At 38.7% G+C, this 15,580-nt stretch overlaps 1 protein-coding gene across 1 annotated transcript; it reads right to left on the reverse strand.

Annotated features, from left to right (window-relative positions):
* Positions 1–14,238: 14,238 nt before the first annotated feature.
* Positions 14,239–14,781, reverse strand: LOC147622720 (uncharacterized). The gene is made up of 3 exons (XM_086822685.1): positions 14,649–14,781; positions 14,455–14,556; positions 14,239–14,346 (listed from the first exon to the last, which is right to left on the reverse strand). The coding sequence occupies exons 1-3, from the start codon at positions 14,751–14,753 to the stop codon at positions 14,290–14,292; spliced, it is 264 nt and encodes an 87-aa protein (XP_086678811.1). The 5' UTR covers positions 14,754–14,781; the 3' UTR covers positions 14,239–14,289.
* Between the last annotated feature and the right edge of the window lie 799 nt (positions 14,782–15,580).

Genomic DNA, 15,580 nt, shown 5'->3' on the forward strand with positions numbered 1-15,580 from the left:
CCAAATTTCCATTCATAGCATAAAAAATTACATAGTCTCATCAAAGTTACATAATCATCATAGCTATATCCTAGGCTTCTTACTAGGCTCTCTAGACTCTGAAGCCGCCTTGGTGTTGGAATCAAAACATGGAACCCTTTAAGCTCTGTCGTGATGATGGTGGGATCCTATACCCCTGCAACAACAATGCCACGGGCCACCACAGAATATAAAGGCCCTGACCTTTGAGTCGAGAACATGTAAAGTAACTTTGAGCGTCGAAGTAGAACAACTTTTTCCAAACTTGTTTTAGTCGAAATAAGTTTCAATGCAGCACCCTTTGTAAGTGCTTTAATCTTCAAAAAGTTCTCCACATACCCCGGAGAGCAAGTCTCCTGTGGAAGACTATCACATCATTGGCAAATTTGCCAATGTACTCCTTGAGTGCAAAGACTTGAACCCTTCCTTACTCCCTAGATCTTCCATTTTGTCTTGATGCAAATTCATTAAGATACACAATTTCCTACAAACCAATAAAATTGATGTCAGCATCGATCATGCAATGCATGGGAGAGGATGTTTTTTTTAGAATGGCCCAAAATTTGATATTTAGGGCCTCTAGGGCATGTAGACCCCACATGTATGATCCCATGCCCATCAAAGGCTGGGAAGTGCACTGTCTCCGAAGGCTTGCATGGGAAGCCCTGATTTTTACAGATTCGGGCTTCCCACACAACGCGAGCCTTCGGACAATGCATTTCCCAGCCTCTAATGGGCATAGGATCATACATGTGGGGTCTACATACCCTAAAGGCTCTAAATATCAAATCTGGGAGCAACTGTTAAACGAAGATACTTTTCTGCTTCGTCAAGCTCCTTCTACAAGGGTGCCTCCAGATCTGCTCTTGGAATGGGTCTGCCATTGTCCGGCTGGTGGACCACAGGTGTCGCATGCTTTGGTCGAGGTCCGAAGAGTTCATTCTGCAACGCTCGAACTCTTCATCTGAGATCTCATATTGAGGAGCTGCATCCTCAATCTGCTGGATGGCAATGATAGCACAAATATCATCTACACTACTTTCATCATATCGCCCTACCTCATCAACTTGTGGTAGGGCTTCTTGGTAATCAAAGTCCAAGAAATCATCACTGGCGTCTCGCACAAGTATACTACATAGTTCCTCCTCCCTGAAGTCCAAGAGCTTCAACACATCCTGCCATGAGGAGGTACTCGACCCCTTTGATGGTGATGGCACTCAATGAAGCTAGTGGTGGGTCGTGACTTTGGGCTTCACCAGGCTGGATGGATGCAAGCGCCATGCGAGAGCTCTCTGCGGCCTTAATTGACAGGGTCTAGAGTGGTCTCCTCTGGCTATGTGTCTATGTATTCCACTAGAGGGAGATCCTGGATGTCATCATCCTCTCGCTCTTGAACATTAGAGTTCAAGATGTAAATAGCAAAAGTAATATCCCGCTCAATGAGATCGAGTGGGATGTGCTCTTCATAGGAGGTTGGGACAGCGGTAGTGTGGAAATCTTGTCCCACATGAGCTAGGGCTCTGTTCACCACCTTCTTGTGGTTGGATCCACTCTTCATGTTGAAGAGGAACTCCAAAGGAATCCAACTCAAGGTGGAATTTGGGATAGAGTAGATGAACTCATCGATTGCATCGCAAAATGCAGCTAGCAAGGTGGAGTTTGGGTCTAAGGTGGAGATGACAGCCTCGAGGTCTAAACTCTTGCAAAACCTATGGTAGATCTGGTCCCCAAGGTGAGCATAGTGAGTGCTGCTAATCCACGTAGCAAAAGCAGAGGAGGCGGCCATGATGGGTAGTGGGGAGAGCTAGCACACAAAGGGAGAGCTAGAGAATAGATAGTATAAATCAATTGATCTATAACTTATACTCATATTTATACTTACACTTAATTTTATAATATTTTTAATAAATTTATACTTGTGTTTATTATATTACTTACAAATATCTATAAACTTATATTTATTTTTATACCTTATGTTTATACTCTAGTAAATAAAGGATGCTTCATTAAATATAATAAATAATAAATCATACTTCTATTTCATGTTACATTATATTATAGTTACTTATATTATTATTTGCACTTAAATATATACTTAAAGTTATATTTATTTTAAAACTTATATCTATAGACTTAAAAATTAATGACACTATTAAAATAGAACAAATCATAAAAACATATTTATATTTCTAGCATAATTAATTATATTATTATTTATACTTAAATATATTCTTATATTTATATTTACATTTGTACTTACTTATACTTATCATTATTTTCTTACATATTAAAGGGTTGGAAACACAGTAGACTTAAAAAACCGCAACACTTTATAAAAATGAAGAAAATTTAAATTTACAACACTTTTAGAGAAACAACTTCTTATATTCTTTTGGAAGAATAAGAATTACGTTGACTCCACAATCTCAAGGATGTGTGGAGCAACACACTGCTTGCATGTTTTGCAATGTTCACTTTGACTCCCAATCTTCGTACCATCCAACTTAAAATAGAAATTACAAGGGGGATTATTGGACATAAGTTGGATTTCTTGCCTCAGAAAACTAAGGGGCCAATGACTCTCTACATTAACACTAAAAGGGTCATGACCCTCCCAAAGAATAACCACATGAATGAGTGCCATCTCGCATGTCTTGGTCCACTCCCCTCGTAGAAGTTGCCACCTCCTATAGTTGAAGCGAATGCACAAAGTTTGTCTTGGAATGAAGTACCTATCATAAAAAAACAAAAAACAACCAACATAAAAACATAAAATCAACAATCAACATTCAACATCAATAATCAATCAACAATCAATGTCTTGCAATGAAGTACTTATAAATAAAAACCATCAACAATCAACAGAAGTGCAATATTACCTAAAAGTAATATCTGACACAGCAATTCTACACTCAATGATATCATCGTGGTAAGTTCTCTTGAGATGCCATGACTCACCTAGTAACTGAGTCATCCAATCCTCAGATGGACACTTGCATATTGATAAGTAATCTTAGTTTTCTTAACTACTTCAAAGGATTCAAACAAATGTCAAAACAAACCAAATGGTACAAACCAACTTAGACGCACATCTCTAGAGCCTATGGATGGTTTCATGGCAGCATGAACATCAATTTTTATCTTTACCCTACATGCTTCTGACATGTCTAGGCTAGGGTTATACATTTTTTGGCTAGACAATGGTGGTAGTGGAATATACTCCAAACTATGTCTCTCCACATCATACACTGAATCATAAAAGTAAACATTCTGAGATGCAAATTCGCTTTGCACTCTTGTTGTCATAGATTAAGGCACCTATCTCTACATGTAAAACATTTAGCTTTCCACTAAAACATTCTACATTCTTCCATTCATGCATAAAGTGAATGGATATGAAGCTGCAAGCAACTAACATGCTTGTATTAAGAATCTATCTAATAACAATGGACTCAAAGCACAAGAACACAAAACGCAGAGTGGATGGATATAAAGCTGCAAGCAACTAACATGCTTGTATTAAGAATCTATCTAATAACCATGGACTCAAAGCACAAGAACACAAAACACAGAGATATATACTTACTGTTAGGCTTATGTCTTTCACTGAAGTTATCATGATGCACTCGAATCTCTTTGTGCATATAAACATGTTGAAGGAAAACCTCTGTTATTGTACTCATACCATTTGTGCGTCTCCTAAACTCTATGATTCTACCTTTCCATTGCTTGTTGGGGTCTATGACATCTTTGAGCTTGACCTTGAAATTGCCATGAGTACTTGGTCGCATTAAAATCCAATTTAACTTACTGTACTGATCAAGGATCAAGTTTCCTTTCATTATCTCTCTTGTTAAACACCTCCACTGTGTGAATATTACTTATATTCCTCCTCCTTGTGGCATGATTAATAAATATATATGTTAGATTGTAAGAAACAAATAAAGATTTAAAAAATTAGAAATAAACATCAACTTACTGCTTTGATTTACACAACCTTGTTGCTCCTATGAAAATAAACATAAACACATCAAGGCAAAACATTAACAAACCCTAAACCTATGATCATTACTCACATCAAGACAAAACATAGACAAACCCTAAACCTATGATCATTACTCACATCAAGACAAAACATAGACAAACCCTAAACCTATGATCATTACTGTTGTATTTCATGCCACTTGAAATCATTACTGTGCAAAGAAGATTGTAATCAACAAATAAAGATTAAAACAACAAGAAATAAATAGCAACTTATTGCTCACAAACTTGTTGCTCTTGTGAAAATAAACAACACATTAAGACAAAGCATAAACAAATCCTAAACCTATGATCATTACTGTGGTATTTTATGCCACTTAAAATCATTATTGTGCAAAGACGATTGTAAGCAACAAATAAAGATTAAAATAACAAGAAATAAACAACTTACTACTTTGATTTACACAACCTTGTTGCTCACAACCTTGGTCCTATGAAAATAAACAACAACACATCAAGACAAAACATAAACAAATCCTAAACCTATGATCATTTCTCACATCAAGACAAAACATAGACAAACCCTAAACATATGATAATTACTCACAAGAATTTGATGCCACTTACATTTAAGTTAGTATCACCATTCAAAGCACTTGTACTATCTTGGGCTATGGTAAGATAGGGCATGCCTCAATGCCAATAACAACATTTTAATGCCTTGTGGGCAACAACTAATACATGATGCATTATATAGGCCCACAATGGTAGTTGGTCCTATTAAGCTTCTCAGTGAAAGCATCACAAATACATCATTGCTTGTCATTTTAGTGTGCAAATAATGAATCTTTAACATAAAACCAACAACTTGTAAGTTATGCTTATGTGTAACACAGATGGCTTCTAGCAGATCACTTGACAAAGAGACCTGTAAAGTGGATAAAAAATGGCATCGTGTGGTATGTAGAAATATTACTGGAAAGGATGCAAAAGTCAATGATAATGATGATGATGTTGCTGAAGCTTTTGATGATAAGCTCAAAGATACGATGTCGATCACATGACCCTGTAACATATGCACACAATGTGTATACACCAAATTTATTATACTGCATTATAGAAAACCTAAAATCAAACAAAGAAAGTTTGAATTGGCTCTTCCTTGCCAAGAGAGCCTACTTTGATACCAATAGTTGGAGTGGAGAGAAAGGTAGCAACACACACATAGATGCATAACAACAAGTAAGTAGAGATGCAAAGAAGCACAACACTCCAAGTAGATTAATGATAATCAGTGAAGTACAAGTGAAGTGACATAATAAGTTCACTCATAATAGTGCCCCGATCCATTATTACCTACATCCACATGGCTACATCTTCTACTTCTTTATACCCCAATCCATTATTACCTACATCCACATGGCTACATCTTATACACTCACTCATAATAGTGTGTGTACATGCTCAAGGGAAAAGACCTAATGTCTGGCATTCCTTGTCTAAGAACGGCCGACCTTAATCTCAAAATCTCATGTCGAGTCTCATCATACACATGCATATCAATCATTCTTACACATGCATATCAATCATGTCAATCATTCATTTCATACTTCTCATCTTACATGGATCTCTAGTCCATAATCTTTTAAGGCGGCATGCATATTCAAATCAATAAAAATCAACTCAAGTATAAAACAAGCTTTTAATCAAACAGTCCTTAACTACTATCTTTAATCATAACTTGGTTAATCTCGGAGGTATGTTACAATTGAAAAATAAAGTTCCTTCCTTACAAACAATCTAGAAAATTACACTGCCTTATAAACAATCTACTACTTTGTCTACAAAAAATACACTCCCTTGTAAACAATATCTGATAAAAGGTTTTCTTTATACTATCTTCTACTCCTAGCCAAGGAGAGTTAGGTGGTAGGACACGACCCTAGTTTAACGACCCTAGTTTAAGCCCAACAATAGATAATTAACTAGGTCCCAACCCTTGAAGTGCAAGGTTTCTATAAAGGAATCCCCTATATTTGGGTTTTGAGGTTAAAAAACGTGCACCACAAGCCTCTACAAACGTGTCATCAATCATCACAACAAAGATGGGGTGGTGACCTAAAGACATTCCTTAAACACCAACAATCCCCCAAATCTTAAGTAGGAATGGAGGGTAGTGACTTCCACCTCAACTAGTGTGTGGACATCACCTCTGAAGGAGTCAAAAGAGTTCGTAGATACCAAGTAGCAAAAAAAGAAGCAATACCTAGCCTATATAAGTGTACTTACCTAATCCTAGTCCTATAAAAGAAGAGCCACCCACGATGCTAAAAGCCTAAGAGATCCGTGTACACGCTTCCATAGCATAACTATTTTATCCCAAGGCTCAAAGGGATCGCCATGGTTCCATAACACCCTTGTGCACCACATCATAACACCTAGAAGGATGCCCAATAGCAAAGCCATTGATAACAATGACGTCACAATTATCGTCATGGATGGGTAAGTGGCTTTTTGCCTTCACACATCAACGAGGTCAAAAGGTAAGTCAGAAGCCTTTTTCCCTAGTTGTACATATGTAACATAGCACCAACTGTATAGACACATATACCTAATAATGATCGAAAACTAAAAACTAAAACTAAACAAATAATAATTAAAAACCAAAATACCCACACATACACATAAAAAATTACATCAATTGTATATGCACACAAACCAAAACACAACACTCATACACACATAACACTCGAATAATCCATACACACACAAATTTGCATTGACACACTTGCACATAGGAAAAAATTCTAAAACACACTTGCATGCACGTGCACACCCTCTCCTTATGGACACACTCATGCACAAACATGTGCACACAACTTGCCTCTATATGTACCTCTCTTTATGTACACACTCACACACCTACATGTGTACATACCTTGCCTCTATCTGTACACACTTACACACCTACATGTGCACACACCCTGCCTCTATCTGTACACATATGCACAAGTCCCCTTACTCTTTAAACCCCCTCCCCCTCCCCCCCAAACCTAATTAATTAAAAAAAGTCCCCCAATCTATTATTTTCTTTAGAAATATATGAAAAATGACCCTCCCTACCCCCTCTTTCTTTTTTCTTTAAAAAGTTAAAAGAATAGAAAAGAAAGAAAGAAAAAACACACAAGCCCATCTTAATGAGACGTCATGGCCATGCAGGGCCATGTAGCTTGGCCACCCCTCCTTCAACATAGGGCACACCTCTTCATGACATAGCCCTTTATCTCCACACCATGGCCTAGGGGCACCTCGACTTAGGTATGGTGCATGTTGACCTCTTGTGTCATGTGTGTAGCTACAATAGGTTCGTGCCTATGTGTCATTCACCATCTCAAATGGCCACCTTGAGAGAGAGAGAGAGAGAGAGAGAGAGAGAGAGCAACACAACCAAAATGTAGGCATAATGAAGGAAAAAGAAAGTTAACATCAAAAGGGAAAAAAAAGGAAAAGAGCAACAAAAAGAAAAGCGATAGAGGAGAAAAGAGAGAAAGAGTAAGTAAAGAGAGAAAGTAAGCAAGAAGAAGATAGTAGGCTGATAAAATGTAGAAGACTGAAAGAAAGGAAGGGGAAAAAAGGCAGTGGCTCTAAGTTTTTTCCACCAAGGGTGACGCTTTGCTATTTAATGAAAATAACTCTTTTGAATTAAAGATAAAATTATTTATGCATCTATTTATGCATAAAGTCAAAATTGATGAAAATAACTCTTTTAAAAATAAAATTCTTTATGCATCTATTTATGCATAAATTAAATTGATGAAAATAAATCAGTAATATGGTTTGAAGGGTTTATGTATCAAAATAAATCCTAATCTTGGCTCAGAAAGTCGAAGCAAGAAATGGCCGAATGAAAAAATCATTTGATTTCAGTAAATTTGTTGAATTTCAAAAGAGAGATTCGAATTGTACCTCCCTTGATGCCAAAGTATACTTTGTATTCAAGAAGGAAAAGCAAAGTGCAACGAGTTTAATGGCGCTCGACCCTTCATGCGATTAGGAAATTCCACCCTTTTCTCTACTCTCTTTCTTGCTTAGTTTTATTATATTGGATTCTTTGCATGCTAAATGGTTGCTTGCAGGAGATAGGTTTGATTATATGTTTCTCCCTCTCATTAGATTCTTCCCCATCCAACTTTTATGAGAGAGAACCACCGAAGGCTTTCTGCTTCTTGCCTCCATCTAAGCAAAGAGAGCCATTCCTTTACTCGCACATAGCCATGGGGCATTCCAAAGTGACAATAGAGCGACGAGTATAAGAATATGGCACAGCGGAAAGAGATAGCAAGACAAAGCACAATAGACAATGCAATAGATACACAATGGAGAGAATTTAAAATTCTGATTATACCAAAGAGGTACAAGTGATGGTGCTGTCTACTCGTGCACTCTCAAGTAGAGCTTAGATGGCGTTCTAGATAGACTTTGGATGGGGTATGTATGAGGTGTAGAAGGGGGTGGATACTCACAAGCATTGGATGCCTTAGCTCATGGCAACCATATCCATATATAGTACTATAGCCGGTGTGGTAGACACGTATACAACAAGGGTGGTTACACTACATAGACATGGGCACCGCCCGCGTGTCAAGAATGCGGCCTAACCGACCACCACCCACTAATGATGGACCTAGTATCCGAGGGAATATTCCTCATACCATCACCCCGGACCCCAGGTAACGCTCGTACCCCTGACCATCTCCTAACCATCATCAATGGTCACAATAATGTCCCCATCGGTCTAAGCCAGGGTTCCCACTAAAGACATATGCACCATGGCTACTCCTCATATGGGGGCCTAACAAGTGTGCATTATACATCAAAGTGAGATACATGCTGAGAAGCGAGCATTGAGTGTATACTAACACCCCCCCTCAATGTCCACCCGAAGATAAACTAGGTTTTTGGCTCAACGCCAAGTCGATGAAGATGCCGAGTGAGCTGGGCCTTCCCAAGAGGCTTGGTGAAGATGTCGGCGCAGTTTTGCTCCGTAGAGCAATATTCCAGCTCCACTATCTCATCCTCTATGAGCTCCCGCACATAATGATACTGAATCTCAATGTGCTTTGTGCGAGCATGAAACACAGGGTTCTTGGAGATAGCCATGCAACTCTGATTGTCGCACCTTAAGACTGTAGCCTCCTTGATCTGAAGTCCCATGTCAACCAAGATTCTCCTCAGCCATACTACCTCACATGTAGCAAAGCAAGCTATCTTATATTTAGCCTCTGTGGAAGAAAGTGTGCCATTGTAGGTTGCTTTTTGCTGGTCCAAGAGAAAGCACCGAAACCAAGCGAAAAACAATATCCAAAAACTGATTTCCTAGAATCACAATCTCCTGCCCAATCTGAGTGTCACAATAACCTGTTAGAGTGTCACCCATGCTGTAAGTGATGCCATACTCAAGAGTACCTCTGGCACCTTCGGGCCAACTCCTCACTAATCCCTACAGTAGCCATTTGATCTTGCAGATTTTTGATCCGCGAGATAAATGCTTCAACAGCTTTTCCTTCAGCAAACTTTTCAACAGCAAGTTGATTCTCCAGGTTTAAAGTCCTGGTTTGATTGCGAGTCTCATACTGATTTCTCAGTATGATCCAAGCCTTTGTAGCCTTGGTAGTATGTTGAATCAGAGTTGAATCAGAGTGAGAATAGAATCACTTATGCTGGTGACCATGGCACAAAGTGCATCAGCATTACGCCTTCTCCATGCCCGAAGAAGTGTAGCATCTGGCAGAAGCATGTTTGTAGGGTTGTTGGGGTCGGGACTTCCCACTGGTTCTGCATCCATTCCCACAACAGTTTCTAGGAGCTCATAAGAGTCTAGAATGGCATTAATTTTGAATTTTCAAAGAGTATAGTTCGTCCCATCAAGCTTGCCTTCTGTGAAGGTAGGTGGATGAATGTGCAAGATTGGTGCAGCAGCCAGCAGAGGTAGAAGCCATCACTCCTAGGATTCTATGCAAAGAAAGACTAAACTTTATGCACTATTCCTGCTAAGAGCACCTAAGCTTTGATACCATATAAAAACATGGTACAGCGGAAAGAGACAGCAAGACAAAGCACAATAGACAATGCAATAGATACACAATGGAGAGAATTTAAAATTCTGATTATACCAAAGAGGTACAAGTGATGGCGCTGTCCACCTGTGCGCTCTCAAGTAGAGCTTAGATGGCGATCTAGACAGACTTTGGATGAAGTATACATGAGGTGTAGAAGGGAGTGGATACTCACAAGCATTGGATGCCTTAGCTCATGGCAACCATGTCCATATATAGTATTGTACCACAGATATAAACTTACTGTTAGACTTATGTCTCACACTGAAGTTGTCATGATGCACTCTATTTACTCTTTGTGCATACAGACCTGCTGAATAAAAGCCTCTATTATTGTACCATTGGTGCATCTCCTGAACTCTATGATCCAATTTAACTTACTGTATTGATCAGGGATCCAATTACCTTCATTATCTCTCCTATTAAACACCTCCACTATGAATATTACTGATATTCCTCCTCCTTGAAGACATCTACAATAAAAAACAAAACACCAAATTAACAAAGTTAGACTCCATAGTTAATAAATATCTATATTAAGATTGTAAGCAACAAATAAACATTATAACAACAAGAAATAAATAGTAACCTATTGCTTTGATTCACACAACTGAAATAAACATTATAACAACAAGAAATAAACAGTAACTTATTGCTTTGATTCACCAAATTAACAAAGTTAGACTCCATGATTAATAAATATCTATATTAAGATTGTAAGCAACAAATAAACATTATAACAACAAGAAATAAACAGTAACCTATTGATTTGATTCACACAACCTTGTTGCTTATAACCTATGAAAATGAACATAAACACATCAAGACAAAACATATACAAACCCTAAACATATGATCATGAAAGAATAGTTTATAACATGAAATCTAACATTTCTCTATTTTTTTAAGTTATGAACTCTATTATTTAATTATCCTAAGAGATTTGGACAAAGATATGACAAAAAGATTCATGTTACAATGGATCTAGAATCCCAACTCTCTCATTAGTCAGGCCAATCTTTTTTTATTCACTCCTAAGGGGCAAAATGGAGAGTCCATATTTCTTCTAATGAAAAACTATCACTAGTAAGGTTGAAAAACATAACATCCCTACCAGTATAATGCCATCTCATAGTAATTAAGGAATATCCAATTTTCATAAACGTTAGGGCCATGCCTATTCTCTCTCTCTCTCTCTCTCTCTCTCACACACACACACACACACACATTCCCACTCTCTTTCTGACCCCTCGATGCTGAAAAGGCAAGAGGGAGATGGTGGGACACCTAGGCAACAAAGCTTGATAAGGTGTAGCTCGAGGCAGCAGCTCAACAGCTTGGACAAGATCATGCCAATCAGAAAAGTGCAAAGACAAAATATGAGGAAAAAGAAAGCAATTGGGATTTTTAAGATCTAGTTATCTCAAGCAAGAGATATGGCAATCAGAAATAATTTTATATTTTGATCTCACCTGCGATATTTTTTATTTAATTATTTATCTCCTCTAGGACGAGTTTTGTTTTTGTTTTCGTATCTCGACTGAGATCTTTTTTAATAAAATTATGTATCTTACCCGATATATTTTATCATCATTTTTCGTATCTCACCCGAGATATTTTATAATCATTTTTGGATTTCACTCGAGATAATTTACTTTCATTTACTTATTTTATCTAAAATAGAATTATTCCTATTGCATTACATAAACGACATAACCGGATCATCTAGTCAACATCTCCATGTATGTTCAAGTTTAAGAGTTTTACTTGGAGTACCTGATGTGGAGTGTTGAGATATAGTGCTAGTGAACAGTGTATTTCTAAACACTTAGGTCACTGGTTGGGTTGATGAGATTATGGCAATAAACTACCACTGGTCTACAGACTATGTGACAACCACTTTGGTAGACTATGTGACAACCACTTTGGTGTAAAGTTATGGCATACTTATAGCACCACCTCATGTAATCGAGTTTACACTATGAATTGACTTCTATATATTATGGTATATAGTTATAATGACAGCTTATATAGTCGAGTTCACACTATGGATCGATAATCAAGTTCACACTATAGTTATGACGACAATGTAATCGAGTTCACACTATGGATCAATCTTTGTATGCTATAATAAAAGACGCTTATAATATCCACTACTATCTCTTTATGTTATGATTATATAAGAAAGAATAGAAAAAAAATCAACAATTCATCTCCCTTGTGTGCTTGTCTTACTCGTGTGTTTTGCTTGCAAAGGCTCTCCCTTGCATTCTTCTCACTTCCAAGATGACACACATACACAAGTGAATTATTCAAACGAGTTTTGTTTTTGTTTTCGTAGCTAGACTGAGATCTTTTTTCCTAAAATTATGTATCTTACCAAAAATAATGATTTTTCATATCTCACCCGTGATATTTTATAATCATTTTTCGTATCTCAATCGAGATATTTAAAATTTCACTCGAGATAATTTATTTTCATTTACTTTATTCAAAATAGAATTATTCCTATTGCATTAGATAAACGACATGATCAACTTATCTACTCAGCATCTCGATGTATCTTGATCGAGATGCGTGGAGATGCTGACTAGATGGCCTGATCATGGTGCCATGTATCTTGCCCAAGATATACCATGGCCCGATTATGGTGTCATGTCTTTTGAAGAGAGAATCTCTAGTAATTATTTACCCGACATACATGATTGCCACATGTCAAACGAGACATGTAATTGCTACATATAGTTCTGATCGCTTGAAAATGTCCCATTTTTATCGAAATTGTCCCAAAATAGCCAACTTATCATTTTATCACCCAAAGTTTACTTGGGTGATAGGATGTGGAGTGTTGAGATATAAGCTTAACTAGTGTAGTGGTGGACAGTGATAGTTTCAACATTTAGGTCACTGGCTGGGTTGATGAAATTATGGGCAATAAACTATCACTGGTCTACAGACCATGTAACAACCATTTTGTTGTAAAGTTATGGCATAGTCACAGCGCCAACTAATGTAATCAAGTTCACACTATGCATCGACTATTGTATGTTATGGTATAGTTATACCGACAACTTTAGTCGAGTATGTTATGATTATATAGAAGAGAATAGAAAAAAAATCAACAATCTATCTCCCTTGTGTGCTTGTCTACTCCGATGTTTTGCTTGCAAAGTGTGCTCGTCTCCTCGTGTGTTTTGCTTGTTGCAAAGAGTCTCCCTTGACTTCTTCTCACTTCCAACCGACCCCCCCTCCTCCCCCAACCACCCACAAATGAATAATTCACACTTCCAAAGCGCGCGCACACACAAACACACACGCACGCGCACGAGTGAATAACTTCCACTTTCCAAGCATGGCATTCACACATCTAGTAGGCACACAAGTATGATTTACATATCGTAAGCCATGGTACTTTCCCCATTCCATGTTAGTAGTGGTGAATAAGCCATGGGGCTTTACCCTCAAGGCACTGAACACCTTCAAGGGAGTGAAAATCCCTACCCTCAAGGCAATGAACATCTCAAGGGCCTTTATACCCTCAGGGCACTGAGCACGTGAGTTTTTTTTCTGGTTTGCAACTTTTCCCTTGGCTGTGTGTACGACTTGGTCCAAAAAATTTGCAAAAAGACATTTTTCTCATATTTATGATGTTCACATTTTCAGAAATATTTTCATTATCAAGATATTCTCGTATTTATAATATTCCCATTTTTCAAAAATATGTTCATTATCAGCATCAAAAATTACCTTTTTTTGCATTTTTTTTTTGTGGATTCTGTCCTTACCAGTATAAAAATACAGTTAGTTTCTAAAAAGTAAAATGGCGCGCTTGAAATTATATAAGCTCAATTGTCAGATGCTTTTTCAGCTTAAGGGGCTTTTCAATATTAAAAACCAACCTCAACCAGTTTGTCTTCAACCACTTTTTTTCAATGTCAGCCGTGCAAATTATTTGGACTGCGGACGCCATTTTTTCAGTGATCTCCCGGATTTTTCCTACTTATCGACAAACTATGTTCATTAAAATATTCGTCTCGTACAATTTCGGCGAACGCTGGAAAGGACGGATGTACGAGACGAATAAATATACACTTCGTTTTCAAAAGAGTTTACAAACAGATAAACAGAAGCTAGAATTTCATTTCAAAAGCTGTGTCGTGGCTCTCAAAAATCACTCGCGACCCCCTCCAGTTACTTTATGCACGGCATTCTTTACTGCATCTCCGGCCTGCAAAGAGAGAATTTAAGGCCTTCAGGGATCTACACTACATACAGGCCATGCCAGCTTCAAAGAAGCGGGGCGAAGCACGGACAATGCCATTGGATAGTAACGCACCTGCTGCAAGGCGTTGCCCGCTCCATCTTTGGCCTGAGCAGCCTTCTCCTGAGTGGCGTGGGCGGCCCCCGCGGCCTTGTCCTTCGCTGCTCCCGCCATTCCCTGCGAAGATGTTCCACGAATCAGCGGCCGCAGTATATATCAAAATAAGGAGACCTAATTAACATGCAGGCTACCGCTCAGCTTACGAATACCTGCGCGTTGTGGTGGGCTTCGCCGGCCTTCTCCTGGCCATACTGCTTGGTCTCCTCCGCCTTGTGGGCGGTGGCGTCCTTGGCGTGCTGAGCCTGATCAGCCATAATTTGCGTGAACTGGGCAACAACGGGTGCTTCAATCTTGCAACATAGAGTATATTCGTTTGTAGCCAAAGTATACCTGCACACAGGGTTGGAGAGGCTCTTTAAGTAGAGGCGAGAGCAAGCGCATGCAAACACTCATGGCGACACGTTGCCTGCTCACCATCTCGCACGTTTGTGCTCTTGCTGACATGTGGCCATAAGAGACCACACACAGGGTAGACACGTAGACTCGGCGCTCCGCTTTCACTGTTCATAAGGCCTGGGAGTCCGCACACCTCATTCAAACATGGAGGTTTCACCATATGCCATACGCCCAAACTGCCCAGTATCATTTTTTGGCCCAAGCCATGAGCTCTCGCCTAGAGGGACAAGTAGCCCTCATAGCTGAACGTAGTATTGCACCTGCGCATTACTTCGGCCAGCATTACTTCGGCCAACCAAGGTTCGGTTCCAGAAAAGAACTATTCCCTCTCTACAACCATCTCTCTCTCTCTCTCTCTCTCTCTCTCACACACACACATTCATGCACATGCACATGACCCTCTCCCTCTCTCTGTCACGTACACACGCTCTCAAATGTTGAAACTCTCTCTCTCTCTCACATGCACACACATAAACACACCTACTCTCTCTCTCTCTCTCTCTCTCTCTCTCACACACACACACACACATGCACACACTCCCTCTCTCTTCTTACACTCTCCCACACATAGAAGCGCTCTCTCTCTCTCTCTCTCTCTCTCTCTCTCTCTCTCTCTCACGCACACATACACATATGTAAATATATAGTATAGACAATATTATGTTTTAGATCTAGATACATAGAC

The sequence above is a fragment of the Cibotium barometz genome, chromosome 28, assembly GCF_041138505.1.
Source record: "Cibotium barometz isolate CiBa-2024 chromosome 28, ASM4113850v1, whole genome shotgun sequence".
Taxonomy (NCBI): Eukaryota; Viridiplantae; Streptophyta; class Polypodiopsida; order Cyatheales; family Cibotiaceae; genus Cibotium; species Cibotium barometz.

Bases quoted from the DNA above. Each gene is read 5' to 3' on its own strand.
- LOC147622720 (XM_086822685.1), bottom strand. From the start codon at position 14,753: ATGGCTGATCAGGCTCAGCACGCCAAGGACGCCACCGCCCACAAGGCG. The intron at 14,557-14,648 runs GTATTCGTAAGC...ACATCTTCGCAG, and splicing joins AAGCCCACCACAACGCGCAG to GGAATGGCGGGAGCAGCGAA. The intron at 14,347-14,454 runs GTGCGTTACTAT...CTCTCTTTGCAG, and splicing joins CGGGCAACGCCTTGCAGCAG to GCCGGAGATGCAGTAAAGAA.